At 36.6% G+C, this 21114-nt stretch overlaps 2 protein-coding genes across 2 annotated transcripts; both read right to left on the reverse strand.

Moving 5' to 3' along the window:
* Window positions 1–809: 809 nt before the first annotated feature.
* LOC136798468 (uncharacterized) lies at window positions 810–2893 on the reverse strand. Its single transcript, XM_067055085.1, has 2 exons — window positions 1799–2893; window positions 810–1480 (listed from the first exon to the last, which is right to left on the reverse strand). Exons 1-2 carry the CDS (start codon window positions 1841–1843, stop codon window positions 1061–1063), a joined length of 465 nt encoding a protein of 154 aa, XP_066911186.1. The 5' UTR covers window positions 1844–2893; the 3' UTR covers window positions 810–1060.
* A 4721-nt stretch (window positions 2894–7614) lies between these two features.
* On the reverse strand, window positions 7615–16373 carry LOC136798479 (uncharacterized). Its single transcript, XM_067055097.1, has 7 exons — window positions 16231–16373; window positions 10218–10359; window positions 9723–9854; window positions 9395–9484; window positions 8958–9118; window positions 8506–8655; window positions 7615–8266 (listed from the first exon to the last, which is right to left on the reverse strand). The coding sequence occupies exons 2-7, from the start codon at window positions 10354–10356 to the stop codon at window positions 8249–8251; spliced, it is 690 nt and encodes a 229-aa protein (XP_066911198.1). The 5' UTR covers window positions 10357–10359; window positions 16231–16373; the 3' UTR covers window positions 7615–8248.
* Window positions 16374–21114: the final 4741 nt, after the last annotated feature.

Here is a 21114-nt window from a genome sequence, read left to right on the forward strand (position 1 = left end):
ACCGCTCACTAATTAGTTCGGCTGCAATTATCGTCTGAAAGGGAAAAGAAGTAATTTCGTAACTATGATGAATTTTTGCTTAGTCGTTACTAAAAACTTTTCCACGTTTCTAGTGAAATAGAATATCAAAAATGACGATAAAAAAGAATACCCCTGTCTCACAGCCCCGGTGGAACTCTTTCTCACAGCGGGGATAAAATCTCTATCGAAATCCCAATGGGGATGGAAATTCTATTGTTCTAAGCTTAAGAAATCCAGTCAGGATGGTTTTAAAGTGCAATTTTTTTACCTTTCATTCAATTTCAAATATGGGATGGAATGAAAATAAATTTCCAAGAGGGGCTGAAATTCGTAGCGTAATTTTTCCACCGTATCAGGGACGAAATTTTGGCCAAATTTTCCAGTTAGGCGGAGGAGGTGACAGAGAGGTGTAAAAGAGATTTATCACCTGCAAAAAAGAACTTTTTTTGGCAGATTTGACAAATTTATTGCACCAAATTTCGTGTTGTTAAGGCCTTTAAACGGGATTATTTTTTAAAGTTTTCGATGTTACGAGTTGAGAAAAAACGAAAATATTTTCTAAATATCACTGGTTCTTTATTTTACTTATTTACATATATTACAATTTTCTAATTCAGTGAAAAATACATTTTGGAAATTTTGAAAATTTCCAAGTCAATAACTACTTAAAAATTCATGAAAATGCATATCTAGTCCTACGTGTATTTAGAATACAATCAAAATTTCAATATTTTGTACAAATTATATATCAAGAATGTCATAAAAATCCTTAGTCGATAGCTGAAAGTGTAACACTTGTTTACAAAAAGCCTACATTACGTGTAGGGATAAGAGGTAGGAGAAAATTATTTCCATCTTAAATGCTGTCTATTTAAACTTTTGACCTTTAGCCGTCCGTCATCGTAAATAAGAAAAAAAAATTATCACTAAGCTACGAATAGACTAGAGTAAACGTTACTTTAGATGGCTCGCAACCCCCTTCAGGTGATTTTTTCGTGAAAGTTCAACCACCATCTTTTCTCAATTGGTTGTTTTTAAACTAAGTCACTTCTTGAACAGGAGAAATCTGTCGAATTGCGGAGTAACCCACGATAACTCGCCTCAGTCTTGGAAGCAACTTGGAACCTCGTTTAGTAAAATACATGAAAACTCGGTAAATGGGTTTACATTGCTTGATATCATCTTCATTGACCAGCGACCATTGAGACAAATAAACTGGTTTGCTATTTGGTAAATATTGTCGCCATTCCACAGTCTTACAAATTGGTTCCATGTTCGGATAGTCTTTCTGCCAGAAAGTGATTGCTCTTATTTCGATCCCTCTTAACGTATCATTAGCTATATTGACAACGGATTCCACAAAATCTGTGCTGCTTTCATCACCGGTGTAATTAGCATCCAGATCGACTGTAATATCGTGCTTCACATGATTGATTGGTTTACACAGAAAACACGACAACTGAAAAAATAGAAATGAATCAAAATTTCATTAAAATTACAACCCGGACAAATTTGAGCCACATTCCATTGCTCTCGACGGATAATATCCAACTCAGTTGAAACAGAATTGCTCAGTCATTAATGAAGTTAATTAAAAGTGATTATTTGTTTGCAACATTAAGTATCGAACCACAGACATTCTAACAAGTCTGCTGGCGGTTTTTACTGTATATAGATAATTCTAATCGAAAATCTAATTTAAAGTTAATCTGAAGACCATATGTTTAGAAATTGAATTAAATATTTAAAATGTTTGAAATTCTAGAAAGAATCTTACCGTTGATGTGATGATCAAAACAAGTAAAAAGTCTTTTAGATCCATCTTAAGTCGAACTCTTGTGCCGTCTAAGTATTCGTCCACAAAAAATAAAGTTCTTCGTTTTTCAGAAAAAAAGGTCTCCACCTTTATACTTTAATCGTTCCCACGCAAAAGTTCTTTCTTCTCTCAAAAAAGCGGTAATTAATGCATCAACTGTTTAATTAATGCACTTTCGTTTTAATTATGAAAATTTATTCGCGTTATTACGTTTTCCAATGTCATCAGTGTCACCAGAGAAGTTTAGTTTCAAAGTTGCTCGAAATTTCATCACTTTTTATATGGAGTGGAAAACCTCAGAGAACCTCTTAAGTCCTGATTTTGTTCGCCGTATTTTTTTGCTGACATCATGAAATTCATGGTGCAAGTGGAAAAGGCGTTGCCGGGTCAGTCGCAACTTCATTCCGATCATGTGCCAGGAGAAAGAATAAAGAATTACACCCAAAGAATTTTAATTCTACTATAGCTTGCATCATCGATAAATACATTTCTAGAATACTAATTTAAAAATCACTTCCTTCCTATCCTGGATGTCTCTCCATAATCCCTTCACTGTGAACAGGATATGATAATTAATACCTTTGGATAATGATAATGGCACTTTAATACACGATAATTGCTTGCCATCCATACCTCTTTTGTGTCACGGGATAAACTTCGACAAAAATGACGTGGTAGTGGTGAAACCGGGAAAAACCATCTGGCATGCTTAGCGTGATTCAAAGCCATTTTCTCTTACCGAATTCTCCATGTTTTGCAGATCTGTCAGTTTTACAGCATTTGATAATGCAATGCAAGGTAACATTGATGTAACAACGAATATCTGAAAAGTAGAGTTACGAAAATGAGGCTAAATTTACACTTTCTAAAGATTAATGAGTTGTTTGATTACTGGACGCCATTGAAGGGTGACTTCATGCATAGTACTAAATTTACCTTGAGATGTAGTCACGTAAGGAAAACCTTTTTATCTGCTTTTATAGCCCTTTACTTTTCACGCGATCGTTTAATTACACTGTCTTTTATTATTTTATCCTTGTCTTTGAAAGTGATTAATCGTGATTAAACTCAAAAAACTACAAAAACCCACAATCAGGAAAACCAAGGAATTATTATAGACACTGGAAAAGTAACTGGCTGATTTTTGCCAATTTCTCGTGTACAAGCCTTGTCCGCAGTAATGACATTATTGTTCACCCTCCTTCCACAATTAAATAATTTTTCGTAGTGTTTTTATTGCAGTTCCTCATCATGGAGCACTTATCCAATTCCCAAAAGAGACTTTAAGCTTTCCTCTGAGATTCAAACTCAGCTAGCTAATTGCAAATGATATGTCGTTATGTCGTTTTATATCGCGAGAAAGATGCAATACATGCAATGTATAAGAAATTAAATATTGACACCAGAAATCTTTTTACTTCAACCTTAAAAAATCCACCGTGCCACCACGTGCCACCAAAAGATTTTCATACCACAGTAGATCTCGGGTGAGTTAGGGCGTGTCTAGATTTAAAAAAATCACAAATCCCGAATCCGCGACCAATAGCACCCATTCTCAGGGATTCACTTATGGATTTTTAGATGACCTATACCTTAAAGTTTCAGGACCCGGTGTTACGTAATTAAATATTAACCTAAAAATTAATTATTAAAGAAAGTGTGAATTGTGACGTCATCAAATTAGCTGTAACTCTATAAGTACATGTCAAATCTTTGTCAAATTTGGACCAAAGACGCATCTTAATGGTGCCAAACTTTTCAATGAAAATTTTTTTGAAGATTTTGATGACGTCAGCAAAAAATGCAAAAAAATCGAAAAATGCAATTTTTTGCTGACGTCATCAAATTTTTCCAAAATTTTTTTTTCAAAAAGTTACATTTTAGTTAGATGCATCTTTGGTTCAAATTTGGGAAAGATTTGACATATATTTTTTATATTATAGCGATTATACGATTCATGACGTCACCAAATTCGATCAAATTATGACGTCATGATTACAATTTCTCTAATAATTAATTTTTAGGTTAATATTTAATTACGTAACAACTGGGCCCTGAAACCTTAAGGTATAGAGGTACTTTAGAGCCCTAAGTGGATCTCGGAATCTGGCTGCTATTGGTAGCGAAAACTTAGGGTAAACTGTTAGGTTTTTGAGACTTGCCCTAAGTCACTCGAGGAGCTATGAGACTCACGTCTAATATATGTCAATCTCAGCTCTTCTCGGAGAAATATAAGAAAGATATTCCCAATTGAAAATTTCGTGTCATTATAAGCATTTTGTTTGATTTTACTTGTCTCGTGATGTTTTTCTCACACCAGATTTTATAAATGTATCCGCTTGGTATACTAGCATTTATTTTCAAACTTTTGGCCAGCATAAGTACGAATAGATAAAGTTAGAGAACATTCTAGAAATAAGAGTATTAATCATTTTTCAAAATCAGAGTCCTTCGAGCCGCCATGACAGTTGTCCTTTGCGGACAAAGCCTGTACATCGATTGTTTTCTGAAACAATGGAAATACAATACTTCCCTCTCCACCGTTTCATTCGATGTTTATCCAGAGTCTCTATAATAAACCCATGGGAAAACTAATACACACGAAAAACGTTTCTCCGAAAGAAATCCACGACCCAAACGATTATGCCCGGGGGGGGGGGCACTGACCTTGGCGGCCGACAGGGATGTGCTGCTGGAGTTTGAAAAGTGGACCCTGTCAGATATGAATGTTTGGTAAATTTGGGATCCTGTCGGAAGGAAAATCGAAAAAAATTTCCCATTTTCACCCAGAAAAGCGGTAATAATGACGAAATGTAGACAAAAGACTTAAAAAAAATTCTAATTTCCACCCTGAAAATTGTCCATTATAACCGAAAGACGACCCTATCAGATATCTTCACAGCCTACAAAAGGGACCTTGACCAGCGGCACGTCCCCGTTACCAATTTCGCCTGAGTGCCTCCCCTGGGCGCTTATGCACTTTAAAGTCTGTCTCAATATAAATAGTGCTTTTGTGCTTGTTGTAAAGATATTTTTTACAATATAGAACAAATCAAAATAAATTAGATAAAGAACAAAAAAATCAACTTCTTGAACTGTGCTGCTATATCTTAGAACGAATCTTAGAACATTATCACTGTGATAAATTTATCCAGGAATATTAAGTACGTAATTCAATCAAAAGATAACACCTAATGTTCATCACTGGACTATAAAACCAACAAAAACGACAAAAAGTTTCAGTTTCTAATCAATCAGACAAGTTTTTAGCTTTATTTTTGACTGAATAAATATTTTTCAAAGTTTTTCAGAGCGATAACTTTCTGAGACTGAAAATGAAGATCTTGGCACAAATCCAAATAAAGAAATTGATTTTTTTCTTCTCCATTTCCCCAAACTTTCTTGTTTTCTTACATGTATAATATTCCACTACTTATTATCTTTTCAACAAACACAAAACCGCTACACTCTATTCAAATTCTATCAAAAAATTATATTGAGACAGATTGGAAAAACCACTAAGTTGTTGAAAACGTCAAAATAAAAATGGCTAATTTACCTTAGTTGTAGGCCTTAAACTTGTTAATCACATATGCAACGGGTACCCTTTTAGTTCATTTCAGTGATAAAGTCTGTCAAACTATCAACTTGTACCCCCTCAGGGTGCAACGATCTTATCTCTGAAGCGGGTAGAAAGAGTCAATCAACCAGCAATCGCAATATAGTTACTTTAATTGAAAAATACCTGTAAAGGGTGAAGTAATCAGTGTAATCAACATCCAAAGTTGCATCTAATTGCGGCTGAAGCCTCTCTTACTGTGGTTATGTGTGGTCATTATCAACCACAGATGGTGACCCTTAATTGTAGAGGGGGAGTTGTGACGACGATGTAGTTCTTTAAAACAAAATTATTTTTGATTGTAATGCAACATGGTTCAGACAAAACTCAGTAACAATGATCCTACGAACCTGAAGTCTGAATAAGAAGAAGAGGTTGATGAGAAAATTACTAGATTCGCACTTTCAAAGTAAACTCATTTTTAATCTGAGATTCCATGTTTTTTCTAAAAAAAAGTTTCCGAAAAAAGTATATCTTATCGTGTAAATTATGCAACGTACAACCTCTGCCTCGTCTTCAACAAAGGTCATTTATCTCCCATGTAAAACAATTATTTTTTTGGAGTAAAGAGTGCACTTCTAAGAAATAACGTTGGGAATAAAGTTGTCATAGCATTTTTCCATAACGAGGTGCTAGTTGGTCGTGACGTGATTTATGAAAAGGTCGATCTATTTATTAGTTAGTGAAACAAAAAAGCCTTGTGATGTGCAACTAAATCAAAATAAAACATAACACATTTTTCTTTAACGATATTTCGACCACTAAACGTGTCTTTTTCAAGTTCAATTGAATTTATTAGTTAGGATATTTATGAAATGATAGAATAAAGATTTTGGGGAAAAGATGTTTTGGAATTATGACGTTAAACGAGCTTATAGAGCTCTTTATCAAATCTATCGAGCGCAGGGGTAATACCCGAAACAAAGCATTAAATTTTTGATTTACGTACATGGAGATTATTTCCTTGATAACTAAACATGAAGTCATATTATTAAAAATAAAATTTCAAGAGTAATTTTGCTGAATCATTGTCAACTTAGCAGACTCTTGATTGATTTCCTTTTCAGCTCAGGGATCGATATTCTTTGAAAATGATGGAGAGGTGAAGTTACCTGGATATTCGCTCTACCGTACGTGATGTGTGCAGACATGTTCTCGGAAATGTTTAACATGTAAACAACCTTTGTAATATGGTAAATTAAGATCGATTGATTTGTTTTTAATGCGACCATTAATTAAAGTTTTTGAAAATCTTCTTCTAGCAACAAAGGGAAATACCTCAGAGGTTTCAATGATTTTGACTATTATACTCAAAATTTGGACAGGAAAAAACTCAAGGACGGAATCAAATACTTTAAATATAATTTAAGGTCTTTTGACCTTTCAGAGAAGTTAAAATGTAATTACTATAAGTCATTTTTGTTAAAACATGTATAGGAAAGTTACTCGTAGAGGATATCTATTTTTATAGGGATGACTTAATTTTAATTAGCTCTGCTTTCGAAGCGTCCAAAACTTGTAAAGCCTTATACATGTAAGAACTCTAACATTTATTGAGCAGCAAGTAATTGAGTTATTGTAAGCACGCAAATACAAGTCTTAAAAAGTTGTCAAAATTATCTTGTATGATGTTAAAAATTATATTATTATTTCAAAGCACCACGATCAATCTTTAAAGTTGTTATAAACTTACAAAATTAATTAATCTCTTTGGAACAAGGCTAAAATTAGGCCTTAGAGTAATAAAACGAAAGTACAAAAAATGATGACTGGAAATAGCTACCTTGGATTGTGCTGTTGATGATTTTGTCCTTTCTCCACCAACCAACCAAATCTAAACTTGCTTTTTGACGTATTTCTTTTTTTTCTTTCAACGGAAAACAAGAGAGAAAATAAAACAATCAATGTTCTAAATTATACTTCAAGAGCATCTCAACAAAATTGAACTTGGCTCCTTATCAATGCATAACATGACGGGTAACAACATGGAACGAGTACATCAAAAAAATTATGATAAATTTGCAGCTAGTCAAGACTCATCGCCTTTTTCTAGACCATCATCATCGTGTGCAAGTGAGAATACATGAGAATATGTTAAACCGTGCAATAAGAATGAGAGTCCAGTAATATGTTATAAAAAATTCAAAACACTGAAGAGTTTATGTTTATAGCATATCATTTAGTCTTGAATCAAACAGCACCATCAGAGTCCAAAAAGATGAGGTCGAGACTGACTAAATTGTTTAAGAGCTTTTTAAAGTGAACACCTCATATTTTCCAAAAAATTGAATGAATAACTTTTTTAATACATCGTTTATCGAACTAAGAAATTCTTGGGTGAATTATTTTCCACAGTTCTTGTCTTTGTAAATTGTAAAATAAGTTTGCCATAATGTGAAGCATGCATATTCATTGCTTTTAAGCGCTCCTTCGAAAACGGTGATTGGCTCTCATATATCAGCAGGTAATGTTCAAGTCTTTCCCATTCCATTAGACGATTCTAATCATGCAATAATATGCAATAAGATAAAAGACCAGTACCATTTATTGTCTTATAAACGTGTGATAATAAAATGTGGTCTAATGGTTTTTTATCGAACTTTCATCGGACATGATCTATGACTTTATAGCAAATCAGATCTAGCTTCTAAAGTTAATGCTTCTAAAGTTAATCTATCCACCTTCACCTGAATGTGATTGTTGCTTGGTCACTCCAACAAATGACAAAACATCATCACCACCTTCCATAGTATCAATTCTCTCCATGGCCATATTCGTTGAATATCAATCAATCATCCACTTGTGAATATCTATAACACAAACCACAATAAATTAAGTTTTTCACTTCTTTTTTCGGCGAATGAGGCCTAATCAAAAACATCATTATGATGTTAGCATTGAAAGTTCTAAAGGTAGTTTTTTATTCCACAAATTTAGTTATTTTAATGAGGTAAGCGAGGGTCACGAATTGAATTTTAGTCTATGTAGAAAAGAAATCGTGAATACTTTTACTTGAATGTGAATTGAAAGTATGAATTGTATGAATTACCTCTGACAGTAACGCACTACTGAGTTGGCTTTTGTTAGCCCGTTCTTTAACTTTGGACGAGCCAACCATTTCCTTTTTATAAAACTTTTTGCGCAACTTTTCAGGTGGCACATCTGCTTCTTCTTCATTTTTTTGAGTCTCTGATGAAGCCTTAAAACAAACAAACGACGCCGAAATCTACATAGTATATTTTGGTGTCTGACAACGATCACTTGCAATAGTATAGACCTAGAAAGTGATTTCACTTTTTTCAAATATATTGAAATTCGCAATCTTGGGGAATAGATTTGTAACGTCGAGCTGTTTCGCATTCTAGGAAATCAAAAATCAAAACAGCACAATAATAATAAACGTTTCGAGAACAAAATCGCAAGTGGCAAATCACTAAAAGTGTACTGTACTAGAAAGAAAGAATGGCGGTATTCGTCGGAGAGGTTGTCCGATAAACCTACCGTTTCCTCTCCGAGTTTCCTCTTTCTCTTCTTTTCACGTCGTTCTTGCATTGCAGTCATAGCTTTCCCTTTGCCAACGTTCTCCAAATAAAAGCTGGCTTCTTTTTTAGCTTGCGATATTTCTGTGCGCATCCTTTGCCCACGGGCAGCTTTCTCGTACGCTAAAAGAAATATTGTTAATTGTAACACATTTGTGGCACGTATATAAAGCTTCATTCCATAACCTTTTTTTCTATGTTAAAAAAGTCACATTAAGACCCTCTTAATCAAAAAATCCTACGTGATGATACGGCCTTTTAAGATATGAAGTAAGATTTTATTTGGATGTGAAAAATACTAATAAGTCGTAAACCCGACTAAAAATTGAAAATTATATTTTTTAAGAAAGCAGCCAGGGAAATGTCTATAAAGCTATTATGACCAACTGTCAGTCTTACCCAATTTCTCCTTGATATGTGTCCATTGGAACTTGGGAAGATATTTGATATTCCAAATATCATCATGATAATAATATCTTTTCTTTCCTCCTAAAAGCAAATACAAATTACCCATAACATACACTATTAAGGCTTCTAGAAATACTGTTTGGAACAATGTTGGGCACAAAATATTGTTTTTTCCTCATTCCAGTTTTGTTCGAAATATTCAAAATCCTAGAATTATTTATTTATTTCCTTACCTTGTAAAGTAGCGTTGACTTTTATTAGCCTTTGTTGCTACCTTTTCGTCAACATGAAATAAACTATTACTTACTTACTTACTTACCTATTTTAGTGTTATTTAGACTTCTAGCGACGGTTCTGGCAATTTTTTTGTCTTTAAATTCCAGCCATCCTTCAGTGAATTGCTTCTTAGTGTTCCCTCCATGCTTCTTACGTCTCTTTCTCACAAACTCCTCTGAATCAGAAATATTAAGCAATGTATACTGCATTTCAGGCTTGCTTCCTTTATTTCATGTATCGAAGCTGAATTAATTAAAAAATTATTTTTTGAAAATTGGGCTCCGTCATTTTTCGTCACCTTTTTGCATCACTGTGCAAATAATAAGAAAATGCTAATGAGCCAGCCAATCCCGAGAAAGGCTGGTAGCAGACGAACGAACGGACGAACGAACGAACGAACATCAGTTAATTTAAAGGACCTCCGGGGTAGGTCCAAAAATTGTTTTAAATGAAATGAAAGCTATCAGATGAACATATATGGTGCTTAACAATCTAAAGCAAATTTATAAAAGTTCAATATAAATCAGTGTAGATATACCTTCTGGCTGCAAGAATGTTCTACTAATTTCTCCAAATTGTGATAAAAGATTCTTCACTTTGAGTGGATTCATAGAGGGTGGGATACGACTGAGGTAAACAATCCCTGGCTTCGCAACTTTCTCGACCTCTTCTGCCATCTTCTAATGAGGAAATTGGAAAAATAATTTTAATAAGTATTAACGATATCTTCTTTGTTTTGTGTCACACTCTAAAGTAGACTATACTGTGCTGGTCCTATAATGCACCAAAATTCACTGCACTGAAATTGCTCAATAACACGAGCTGCACTTATTATTAAGCTTATGAACCACAATGCCTCAAATACTTCAGTACAGTAAAGTCCATTCCGTTATAGACATAGTGCGGAAAGGGGTCTGATCCCCTCCTTCTTGGTAACCCCCCTAACCTTTAAAAATGCCTATCCCCCAAGGATTTTGGACAAAAATAGCTAACAAATATATGGTGAAATCTTAGAGAAAGCGAAATAATAAACTTCTTTCTTCTTTTTGACTCAGACTACTCTAACAGAAAACTTGCTTTCATGAAGACCAAATTTCATAACATGTGCTTGAAAATATTCTACAATATATACATATGTAAGCCCCCCTTCTTAAACTATCCCCCTTCCTTGCTATCTCTCCCCTTTTTCATCAAAATTTCTGACCCCCCTTCTTCGATTTTTCGGTAGGTGTCATCCCTCCCCCCTTAAGAAGGGGGGGGGGACGAACTATGATAGATAAGTCAAAAATCTGGCAGGAAACAAAATTTTCAAACTCTTGGTTATTCGAAGTAAATTCTTATCCCCCTTGGGGCTTTAAATAACCGAGAGCCTACTTGAAATGAGAGTAAGAGTAAGGTTATTGATAGTCAATTTTTTTAAGTATGGCAATCTAAGAAAAATATTTTTTCCCATTTCAGGATAACTTTTGATCTAATGAACAAAAATCTATTCCTTCCCAATATTGTATTCTCGATTTCAGGTATCGGAAATCTGATGGTTACTTCGGCTGTTGAGTTGGCTGGTATATCATACCTCAAGTTTAAACGATTTGCACACGCATTAAACTTAAAAGTGATGGGAAAAAGTACCTTCTTCGATTTAAGAGGTTAGAAAGTTACTTATTGATTAAATACACCGAATATTTAAGACCTAGAAATAATGATTTTATATCACTTTCAGTTCAGAATTATTTTAAAATTGTACGATAACCATTCTTATTTCAGGTAAACATCTCTTCCCCGAAATACGTGAAACATATAAAGAACATCACGAAGATGTCATTAAGGAGGTCAATGCACGAAATAAGCCCGTTTCACTCAGTGTTGATGGACAGTGCGATAGCCCTGGTTTAAACGCGACATACTGCACTGTCACTTCGATGGATGTCAATTTGAACAAAATCTTGGATTTTAAAGTGGTAAATGTCAAGGAATGCAAAAATTCACAAACACAAAATTCAATATGATCATGAAAAGGACACGTGCCTCCTTCAAAACAATTTGAATCAATACTTCCACCAGGATAACAAGATATGCAATTGATCTACCAAATAAATATATGTGTCCCTGCAAGCGATTTGGAGCACATTGAAAATGGTCCGGTCCTTAAAAAGCCGAACTTTTGGCCGATATGGACCGGTCTGGACCGTTCCTGGCCGAATTTGGCCGATGTTGACCGATGTTGGCCAATCTAGGCCGATCTTAGCTGAGCCATGTTTCTAAATCTTTTCTTATAACAAAGGCAGATCTAGACCGGTCCAAATCGGCCTAATTCGGCCAAGTCCGATCTGAAAACAAACAAGCAACTCTTTTTCGTATGACGGTTTTTAGTTTACAATCTCGAGTGCCTATAAACTTTCGAATCTTTTTGTAAAGTGTTCGAATGAACATTTGAATGTTTTGAAAATTGTTTGATCAAATTATTTAAAAAGTTTTCCAATTGTTTTGAAAAGTCTCTGACTCTAAAATCAAAACAAAAGCAAAAGAACCACAACAGCAGCAAGAAGAAGGAAGTATTTTCATTTTTTTCTTTTCACTAAAACCATCACGAGAATAATTTTTCATGAGCTAATAGATTACTGGTATTATTGGAATATCAGCAAAGGAAAGGCAAGTAACTGTTTCCTTTTCAGAGATTATACTGTTGTTAGTTAATAGGTCGAAACAATTGGTATTCTTTTTGGTTTTGGTGCTACTTTACTAGCTGTGTATGAAATACGAAGAAAAATATTGACATGCAAGTTTTAACAGGGGAGATATGTAAATGATACAGGGATGTCTAAATAAACTAACAAAGGGACGCAGTGCAATTCTATTCTAAGGAGGATTTCTAACAATCTTTTCTAAATGGATTCATAAGAGCGAGTGAGTCAAGGTTATGATATACAAGGGAGTATGTGATTTACGACGAAAACGCTGACTGTTTGAAAACAATTTTGCTTATAATTAGTATTTCGGCTTCCGTAAAACATTCTGGACCGGTTCGTATCGGCCTGGACCGGTCCATATCGGCCTAGACCAATCTTACATTGGCCGAACATCATTATTTTTGTTTTATCAGGTTTGTAACTTGCAAAAACCGGACCTGGCCGTTATAGGACGATCCAGACCGGACTTGACCGATCCGAACCGGACCAGGCCGATTTGGGCCGTAGAATTGCTTGGCCGATCCTGGCCGATCTTGAATGTGCTCTAAATCGCTTGCAGGGACACATATAACTTTTATAAAATACTTCATATATTTCATATTTTTAAGGAATGGAGAAAGAGGGATTTATTAGATCAATCTTGCAGCTTATTGACGAGTTGACCGATCTCAAAGTAATCTCGACTGACCGCAACACCCAGATAAAAAAATTGATGGCAACTGACCCCCAGTTCATATGGTTACTTCAACAATTCGATCCATGGCATATGGCTAAAGGTTTATCGAAGAAAATAATCAAGGCTTCCAAAAAGAAAGGTATCTTCTGATCTCATTGTTTTTGATTTTCATGTATATTGAACGACGAGCCAGTAATTTTTCAGCAAAATGCTACGATTGCACTGAGATCATAACATTTGCTAGATGAGCAAACCTTTTTTCTTATTTGTAACCATGAAATTATTCGAAAGTTAAAGAACTCGACTATGTGTTCTTTCATAAATCTTAGTGGACATATTCTTATGTCAACGGTGTTTATTTCAATCAGGACGGGAGCAGCTGGCTGAATGGGCCGCAATGATAGTCAATCATTTGTACTGGGCTGTTCAAAATTGTAATAAAAATGGAGAGGAGCTGGCAGAGCGATTTAACAGTGTAATCCACCACATTGTCAATCGACACAAGTTTCCTGGACAACACTACACCAGTTGCCCTCCACACGAAAACCCAGATGCATATGATTGGCTAACAGAAGGGTCTGGTTCTCATGAAGCGTTGAAAAAGATCATTTTCAATGCAGAATTCCAAAAGGATATTCGAAAGCTGAACCTCAATGTCTTTACTACGCACCTGGAGGTATTCCATTCTTTAAAAATTCGCTATTTACCCAAGTCAGTCTTTTTCGAGCAGGATAAAATGGAATGTGGTATGATGCTGGCTGTCTTAGATCACAACCTCAACATAGATCGCGGGCAAAAGCAAACATTGAAAGAGGGGAAGTTGGTTGGGAGATTCAAAATTGCTTATCACAAGTATTCCAAAAGATTTGTGGCCAAGACAGTAAAGAAGGACAAGTCGTACGATTTTTTAAGAGATATCGCTATCCGATGTTATCAAACAATTGCTAATGGGGATCGAAAAACGGTTTCGAAGAGGAAACGTCTCTTTGTCACACCTGCTGAAAGACCTGAACGGGTGGAAACTGTAGAGCGTTCCACCAAATTTTCGAGAATGGCAAAGGAAGAAATTTGAGATTCTCAATTTAATTTTTTAGAATTTTTTTTTGTATAAGTCCTAAAAATATATTCTAGCTTTACTCATCAAGCTCTTCGTCTTCTTTTCGTAATCTCCATGATTTCATTCTACTCTCCGGTGTAAATTTCCCTTCCTTGAAACCTGTATATACACCATCAGGAGCAGGGAATCTTTCTCTTATGACTCTCAAAACAGAAGCTGGCAATCTTCTTCTAATGTTCTTTCTTCCTTTACTGTGAGCCCACCAAGTGAAATGTCTATAGGCAGCATACCTGTAGTTTCTTGTTGTTGCCTTATCACGTGGCGGCAGATAGTCACTGAAAAGGTCGTGTAAACTGACCAACCCCATGTAAAGATAACCTTTGTCTAAGACATATTTTTCAAACTCAGGGTGTTTTGTCACATATTCGTTTTTGTCCATTTCAAAATACGGGTCCTTCATTTTGACTACTTCATGGCAACAAATGCATTATTTTTCCTCAAAAAAAACATACGCTGTCATCACACTGCAACATCCACACTTGCACCAATCGTTTCTTTCTGACCGTAAACCATTTTCTGAAGAAATCTCTTGGTTACTACCCGTCTCATCTCTATATCTACTTCTAGTGGAGTCGGTGAAGCCGGTGTGTTTTCTGTGCTTCGTTTTGGTTGAAACTGAAATCCCATAACTTTTTTAGCTTCCATATTATAATTCTACTTTTTTCCAAGAGAAGCTTCTTGAAGTAATGTTAGAAGAGAAAAGAAAGTTTTAGCTTAAAAAAGAAAAAAATGAACTTTTCACTAACCCTCTCTTTGCTTTAAACAAATTAAAAAGTCTATCCAATCCATGACGTCACATGCCTACTATATCAATTTCAGCTGTTTTGAAGAGGAAGGGGGAAGAGAGATTTTTTTATAAAGCTTCGACTGTTTACAAATTTGAATTATGGCTCAATGAGAGCGTTTTTAAACTTTTATGAAGTATAATTTCATAATCACTTCACCCATACTAAAATTATTAGGAATACTTGAAAAATAACTGGAGGATCCCTTTAATTTCTATTCAAAAACTTTTTAGACTCATTCAGAAATCCTACTTTGACAATAATTTGCGCTTTACCGCAAAATATCCAAGTCCAAGTGTCGTGATTAACTTTAGACTGTCCATTATTTCTTGTCCAGAAGATTTAAACATCATTGTTTGCATCTCATAAAATACCACCCTAGTAATGTTGCTTAGTTATTTAAGAATCAACAAGTAAGGCTGTTAGTGTACACAAATATAGAGATAAAGTCAATTCCCGAGACAGCGCTTCGATTTTTAAAGCCTTGTTTATATACGCTAAAGTAAAAATAATTCCGCACATGTAAATGGGTCATTGTTTGAGGTCCGGCAAAATTTCCGGGAGATAGCCTATCCAGTGGTGCGCGGATCTAGGTGGGTTCCGCCTCCCCCGTAGATCTTTTTCTTGGGAAGTTGATCTTCAAATTAGTTTTCAAGGTTGGCTTGGCTCAAATTTTTTCATCTATGGCTCAAATTTTAGGCAATTTCTCAAAGTTTTTGAAAATGTTAATTTCATTAAAAAGCGCCAGGTTATTTTTCATGAATCCCGTTAGAAGTTTTGCGGCGCATTTTTTTGCTTGAGAGTCAATTAAACAATATAGCGCTTTCACAGCATTAATCTTTGATATGCATTTTGGCAGGACGCTAGTGTGACTAACTGCTTGATACTAAATCATTATACATTATACAAATTCGAATGCTGTAAACTTATACATAGGATTAAACATAAAATAGCTCCTAAAATCTTAAACAACTTTTTTTATTGATCATAAACATCAATCAGGTACCAGAATCCAAGGAAATGCCTTGTTCACTATACATTTTGACCAATCACTATCTCCAATTCGTTTCCATGGTCCCCAATGCTGGAATTAAAACTGTTTGCAATTCAGTTCTTTGACAAGTCAAACTTCGTTTTCATCATCCAAACTCATGATGAGTTAGATCTGTCATATCTAATCATAACTGAGGTTAGACATCATGCCTGACACTCTGGCTAGGTGTAGATTTGCTCTCTTGCAAACAGTATAGCAGAAAAGAAAGAATATAAACAAAAATAATACTTACTAAAATTTGACGAGTACTTGTTGGTTGTTGGGTTGATACGCATAGATGCACGTTTCACCACGTGCGAGTCTTCCACAGAAATGATTTTTCGACTACCTGAGACAGCTACTCTTATTTTTCGCTCTCTTGCGAAGCTATAAGAGGTCAAGTTCAGTTTGATATGAAAAAGAACGTCTACCGAGAAAAATAGAAATAAGTGCAAATTTAAGCTAGCTTAGCCTCAGCGCTAAAACGTTTTACAGGCTAGTCAATGCGTAAAAAGTGAAAGCGAAAGTATCACGTGACAAAACAAATCATTTTGATCTTCGTGTCGTGGAAAAGAAGATGGCTGACGAAACGATACCTTTGAAAGATACAGCTTCAGCCTTAAAACGGCTAAGGGGTAGTGGCGAAAACAAGGTAATAGCTTCTTTTTCCTGAATGTACGTATTTTATTGTTCTTGTCAATATTTTCAGTAAAAATTTTAAAATCCCAGCTAGAAATATCAATCGTAAAAGGGGTTACGCACGGAGAACTCTAGTCTGGCAGTGTAGACCTAAAGCTCTAAACCAGCATCTAATAGCATGAAAACCAGAATATGATTCTTCAATGGGAATCAAAACTATAAAGTGCACTTACAAACATCAATTTGTCAGATCTAACAAAATTAATAACCACACTGTCATCATTGACAATAAAACAAATGTTTTTCTGTCAAGAGCCTTGTAAACATTCCAACAACTTCCATCGAAAAGATCTATCACAGCTCAGTCTACCATTTTTAGCGCGGTCCGAGGATTGAGCCGAGAACGATCCGCGAACTCCTGCGCGGGTGAAAAACTTCAATCTGTCAATCATTCTCTAAAGCGAAGAGTACGCGAAGCGATTCTAGCTTTACGATAGTGCCGCGGGTCATCAATGGATAGTATTCAATTATCATTATTGTCCTGTCCACACTGGTAGCTTGTCTACCATCTTTGTTTTGATCAATCGGTCGCCGGCAATTTTGTGAACCTTAATATTGGCGCCGTAATTTTATATCGGTGTCTTTTTGACTTACAGCAATAGCACCATGAAAGCCTAATGGCTGACTACTGTTTTCATTCATTTAATCCAGCTAGTACTTGCCAATCAAGTCAAGTTAGAACATAACATATGGCGACGAGGATTTAAAAAGACTCCACTGCCACAACAGTATCAATAGTTTATGGTGAAACAAGACCAAAACTACACAAACTGACTTTATAAACACTCATCACAAATCTCATAGTTCATTCCAACATGGCTGGTCTGAACATTCCTGCAGTTCCACCGTTCGACCCAATGGGAAATCAGAACACCGTTGCATCAAGATGGGAGAAATGGAAGAAATCCTTCACCTTCTTCGTAGCAGCTGCTGCAGTCAACGATGACAATCGAAAAAGATCACTTCTTCTCCACCTAATGGGCACCGCATCACAGGAAATATTTGAAACTCTACCGAATCAAGGTGACACTTTTGATCAGGCTATAGCAGCCCTTGACGCTCATTTCTCTGTAAAGAAGAGCGTACCATATGAGAGATCAGTATTTCACAATGCAAAACAAGAGCCCCAAGAGAGTATTGAACAATATATTACTAGACTGAGAAAACTTACCACTCACTGTGAATATGGGGAATCTACAGACGATCAAATCCGAGACCAGGTAATCGCATCCTGCAGGTCCTCGAAACACCGAACCAAGTTTCTTCAAGAGAAAAACCTCACACTTCAGAAAGTTATTGACATTGGGCAATCAATCGAGTTAGCCTCACACCAGTCAAAACAAATCGCAAATTACGTCCGTCCCAAGAGAAACGCTCCTCGATTCAACAAACGCCAACAACCACCTCAAAACAATCAACAACAACGTCAGCATCAAGAAAACAAAAATCAACAAGTCGAATGTGGTCGTTGTGGATACAAGAACCATAAATCGTCGGAATGCAGGAGATCGAAAAACGTCAAATGTGGCACATGTGGAAAGATTGGACATTTCGAAAAGATGTGTCGAACCAAGAGAAAAATTAATCAAGTTCAACAACAGCCAGACGAGGAAGATTCCGACTCAGATGACGATTATGTGTTCCATATCGACAATCCACCAAAACTGAAACCACCACTATTTCCAATCAACATAGATGGACACACAGTCAACATCCTAATCGACTCAGGAGCCTCAGTCAACATCCTAGATGAACCAACCTTCAAGGCAATGCGTTCCAAGCCACATCTTGATCAGACGAACATTCGTATCTTCACATTTCAAGCCAACAACCCACTCAACACAGTTGGAAAGTTTACTGCAAACGTATCAACACCCAGCCAGAACTCATCAGTCAAAGCAATGTTCGTAGTTGTCAAAGGTCGTGGTGGATCACTTCTAAGCCGCCAAACCGCAGAGCAACTTGACCTTCTCCGGGTTGGACCACCTCCAAACATGCAACCGCCATCAGAAGAAGTAAATAAAGTAGACAAACCTGTCACTCCCACTACAAACATTCTTGATAAGCATTCAAATATCTTTAAAGGACTTGGATGCATGACCAACGTTCAGGTCAAGCTCCATATGAACCAAGATATGACACCAGTGCAGCAACCAATCCGGCGGGTCCCATGGCATACACGTCAACGAGTTGATGAAGAGATTCAACGTCTATTAGACTCTGACATTATCGAGGAAATACCTACCAATGAACCTACATCCTGGCTCAATCCCTATGTTGTTGTCCCGAAGAAAGATCCATCTCAAATCAGATTCTGCCTAGACATGCGGCAAGCAAACAAAGCCATAGTCCGTGAAAGACACGTCATACCCAAATTCGAAGAAATACTTCCCGAACTTCACGATGCAAAGGTCTTCTCCAAAATTGACCTTAGAGAAGGATACCATCAACTCAGGTTGCACAAGAGTAGTCGTCATGTAACTGCATTTGCCACCCACAAAGGGGTCTATCGCTACAAGAGACTTTTTTTTGGTATAAGCAGCGCCTTCGAAACTTTTCAAAAACATGTTGAAATCGCACTTGCAGGTTGCAAAGGCGCAAGGAACATTTCCGATAACATCCTTATCTGGGGCAAAGACCAAGAGGACCATGACAAAAACCTTGATGAAGCCCTCACAAGACTTACCAACCGTAACCTCAAGCTGAACAAAGACAAATGCATCTTCAGCGTTGAATCCCTTGTTTTCGCTGGACATCGTTTATCAGCAGCCGGCATCTCACCTGAACGACCAAAGATTGAAGCCATCAAAGCCATCCAGCGTCCAACAAATGCCACAGAAGTCAGATCATTTCTTGGACTTACAATTCAACTGGGGAACAGAGCAGCAGAAAGCCTTCGATCAACTAAAATCAGCACTCTCTGATGATTCGGTCATCGCTTACTACAATCCAAACGCTCATACCCAAATCACAGTCGATGCAAGTCCAGTCGGTCTTGGAGCAATCTTATCGCAAACCCAACCAGATGGTGAATCCAAAGTCGTCGCTTATGGATCTCGCTCTTTAACACCAGTGGAAAGCCGCTATAGCCAAACCGAGAGAGAAGCACTCGCCTGTGCATGGTCACTTCAACACTTTCACTACTACATTGCGGATCGGGACGTTGAAATCGTAACAGATCACAAACCTCTAACCTCAATGTTGTCAAACAAGTCATCTCCACCACCACGCATTCAAAGATGGCTCCTACGTATGCAAGCCTACCGATATACAATCACCTACCAACCTGGCTGCAACAACGCTGCAGACACCCTATCTCGAAATTCTCTGTCACCAACCGAAGAAGATCGTCCAGAGTATGTCAATATGAAACTGAATCTGATTCATCCGATGACTCCGATGCATCCACTATCCCTTATGACCTTGAGGAAGAAGAGGGTAGACCAAGACGGAACATCAAAATCCCAAAACATTTAGAACAATATGAACTTTAACGTGAACTGAATTACTGGTTTGAACCGGATTTGCATTTTTAGCATTTGCTTGACATTGTATATATTTTAGGGGGCGACTTTTCAGTGAGCGTTCATTCTCTTTCATTTTTGTTCAGGGTTTTCTTTGAGTCATTTTTGTCTCCCCTGGTTTACGTGGACCAGTGGCGTTGTGGCAGGGGGGGCCGGGGGGGCCATGGCCCCCCCAGCGGAGCTTTTTTGAAGGGGCGCCGAAGAGCAAGGGGCGCCAAAAGAGATTTTCTAAACGCCCCAATCTTAAAAATCATCAATCAATCAAGCCTTAAATTGCGCCCAGGACCAATTTTACTGAGATAATTTTAAAATACTTGCATTTTTTTTCGCTCGCTTCGCTCGCAATAAAGTTAATTGGTAACTTCTTTGCAATCTAGGTATTTTACAAGTCTTTTTTGTACAATATAGCATAATTATTAAATGAAAATCTAACTGCGCCCCAAGACTAATTTGCTGACAACAATATTGAAATCATGAACCATCAGTTTTTCCGCTCGCTTCGCTCGCATTACATATTGTTTCTTTAAGTTTCTTTTCACTCTAGCAAGTGTCAAATTTGTCTCTTTTTATTTATTGATTTAGGGTATCTTGGCAGTCGATTTTAAAAATTTTCTAGTCGGTCCCAACCATGGTGGGGCATGTTTTTCCTTTTTTCCATTCATCAAAGATATATCTACTCTTCTCCATTAAATATTTCCTTCCTCATTATGCCTAGGCAAATGAATTAGTAAAAGTTTAGAAACTGGTGGGTGAGGGCACCACTTTCGAAAATTGGGGGGGGGCGCCATTTTAAAAAAATTGACTTTGGCCCCTCCAGAAAAATTTTCCCACAACGCCACTGACGTGGACACTTAGTTTTTTTCATTCTGCATGAGTCCTTAAAAAGCACTTGAGGAGAGATGTCCTGTCCACAC

This window comes from Clytia hemisphaerica, unplaced genomic scaffold, assembly GCF_902728285.1.
Source record: "Clytia hemisphaerica strain Z4C2 unplaced genomic scaffold, Clytia hemisphaerica genome assembly, whole genome shotgun sequence".
Lineage (NCBI taxonomy): Eukaryota > Metazoa > Cnidaria > Hydrozoa > Leptothecata > Clytiidae > Clytia > Clytia hemisphaerica.

Coding starts and splice junctions, on each gene's coding strand:
- LOC136798468 (XM_067055085.1), bottom strand. CDS start 1,843: ATGGATCTAAAAGACTTTTTACTTGTTTTGATCATCACATCAACG. Junction 1,481..1,798: donor TTTTGATCATCACATCAACG/GTAAGATTCTTT, acceptor CTATTTTTTCAG/TTGTCGTGTTTTCTGTGTAA.
- LOC136798479 (XM_067055097.1), bottom strand. CDS start 10,356: ATGGCAGAAGAGGTCGAGAAAGTTGCGAAGCCAGGGATTGTTTACCTC. Junction 9,485..9,722: donor TCTAAATAACACTAAAATAG/GTAAGTAAGTAA, acceptor ATTTGCTTTTAG/GAGGAAAGAAAAGATATTAT. Junction 8,656..8,957: donor GGAAACTCGGAGAGGAAACG/GTAGGTTTATCG, acceptor GTTTGTTTTAAG/GCTTCATCAGAGACTCAAAA.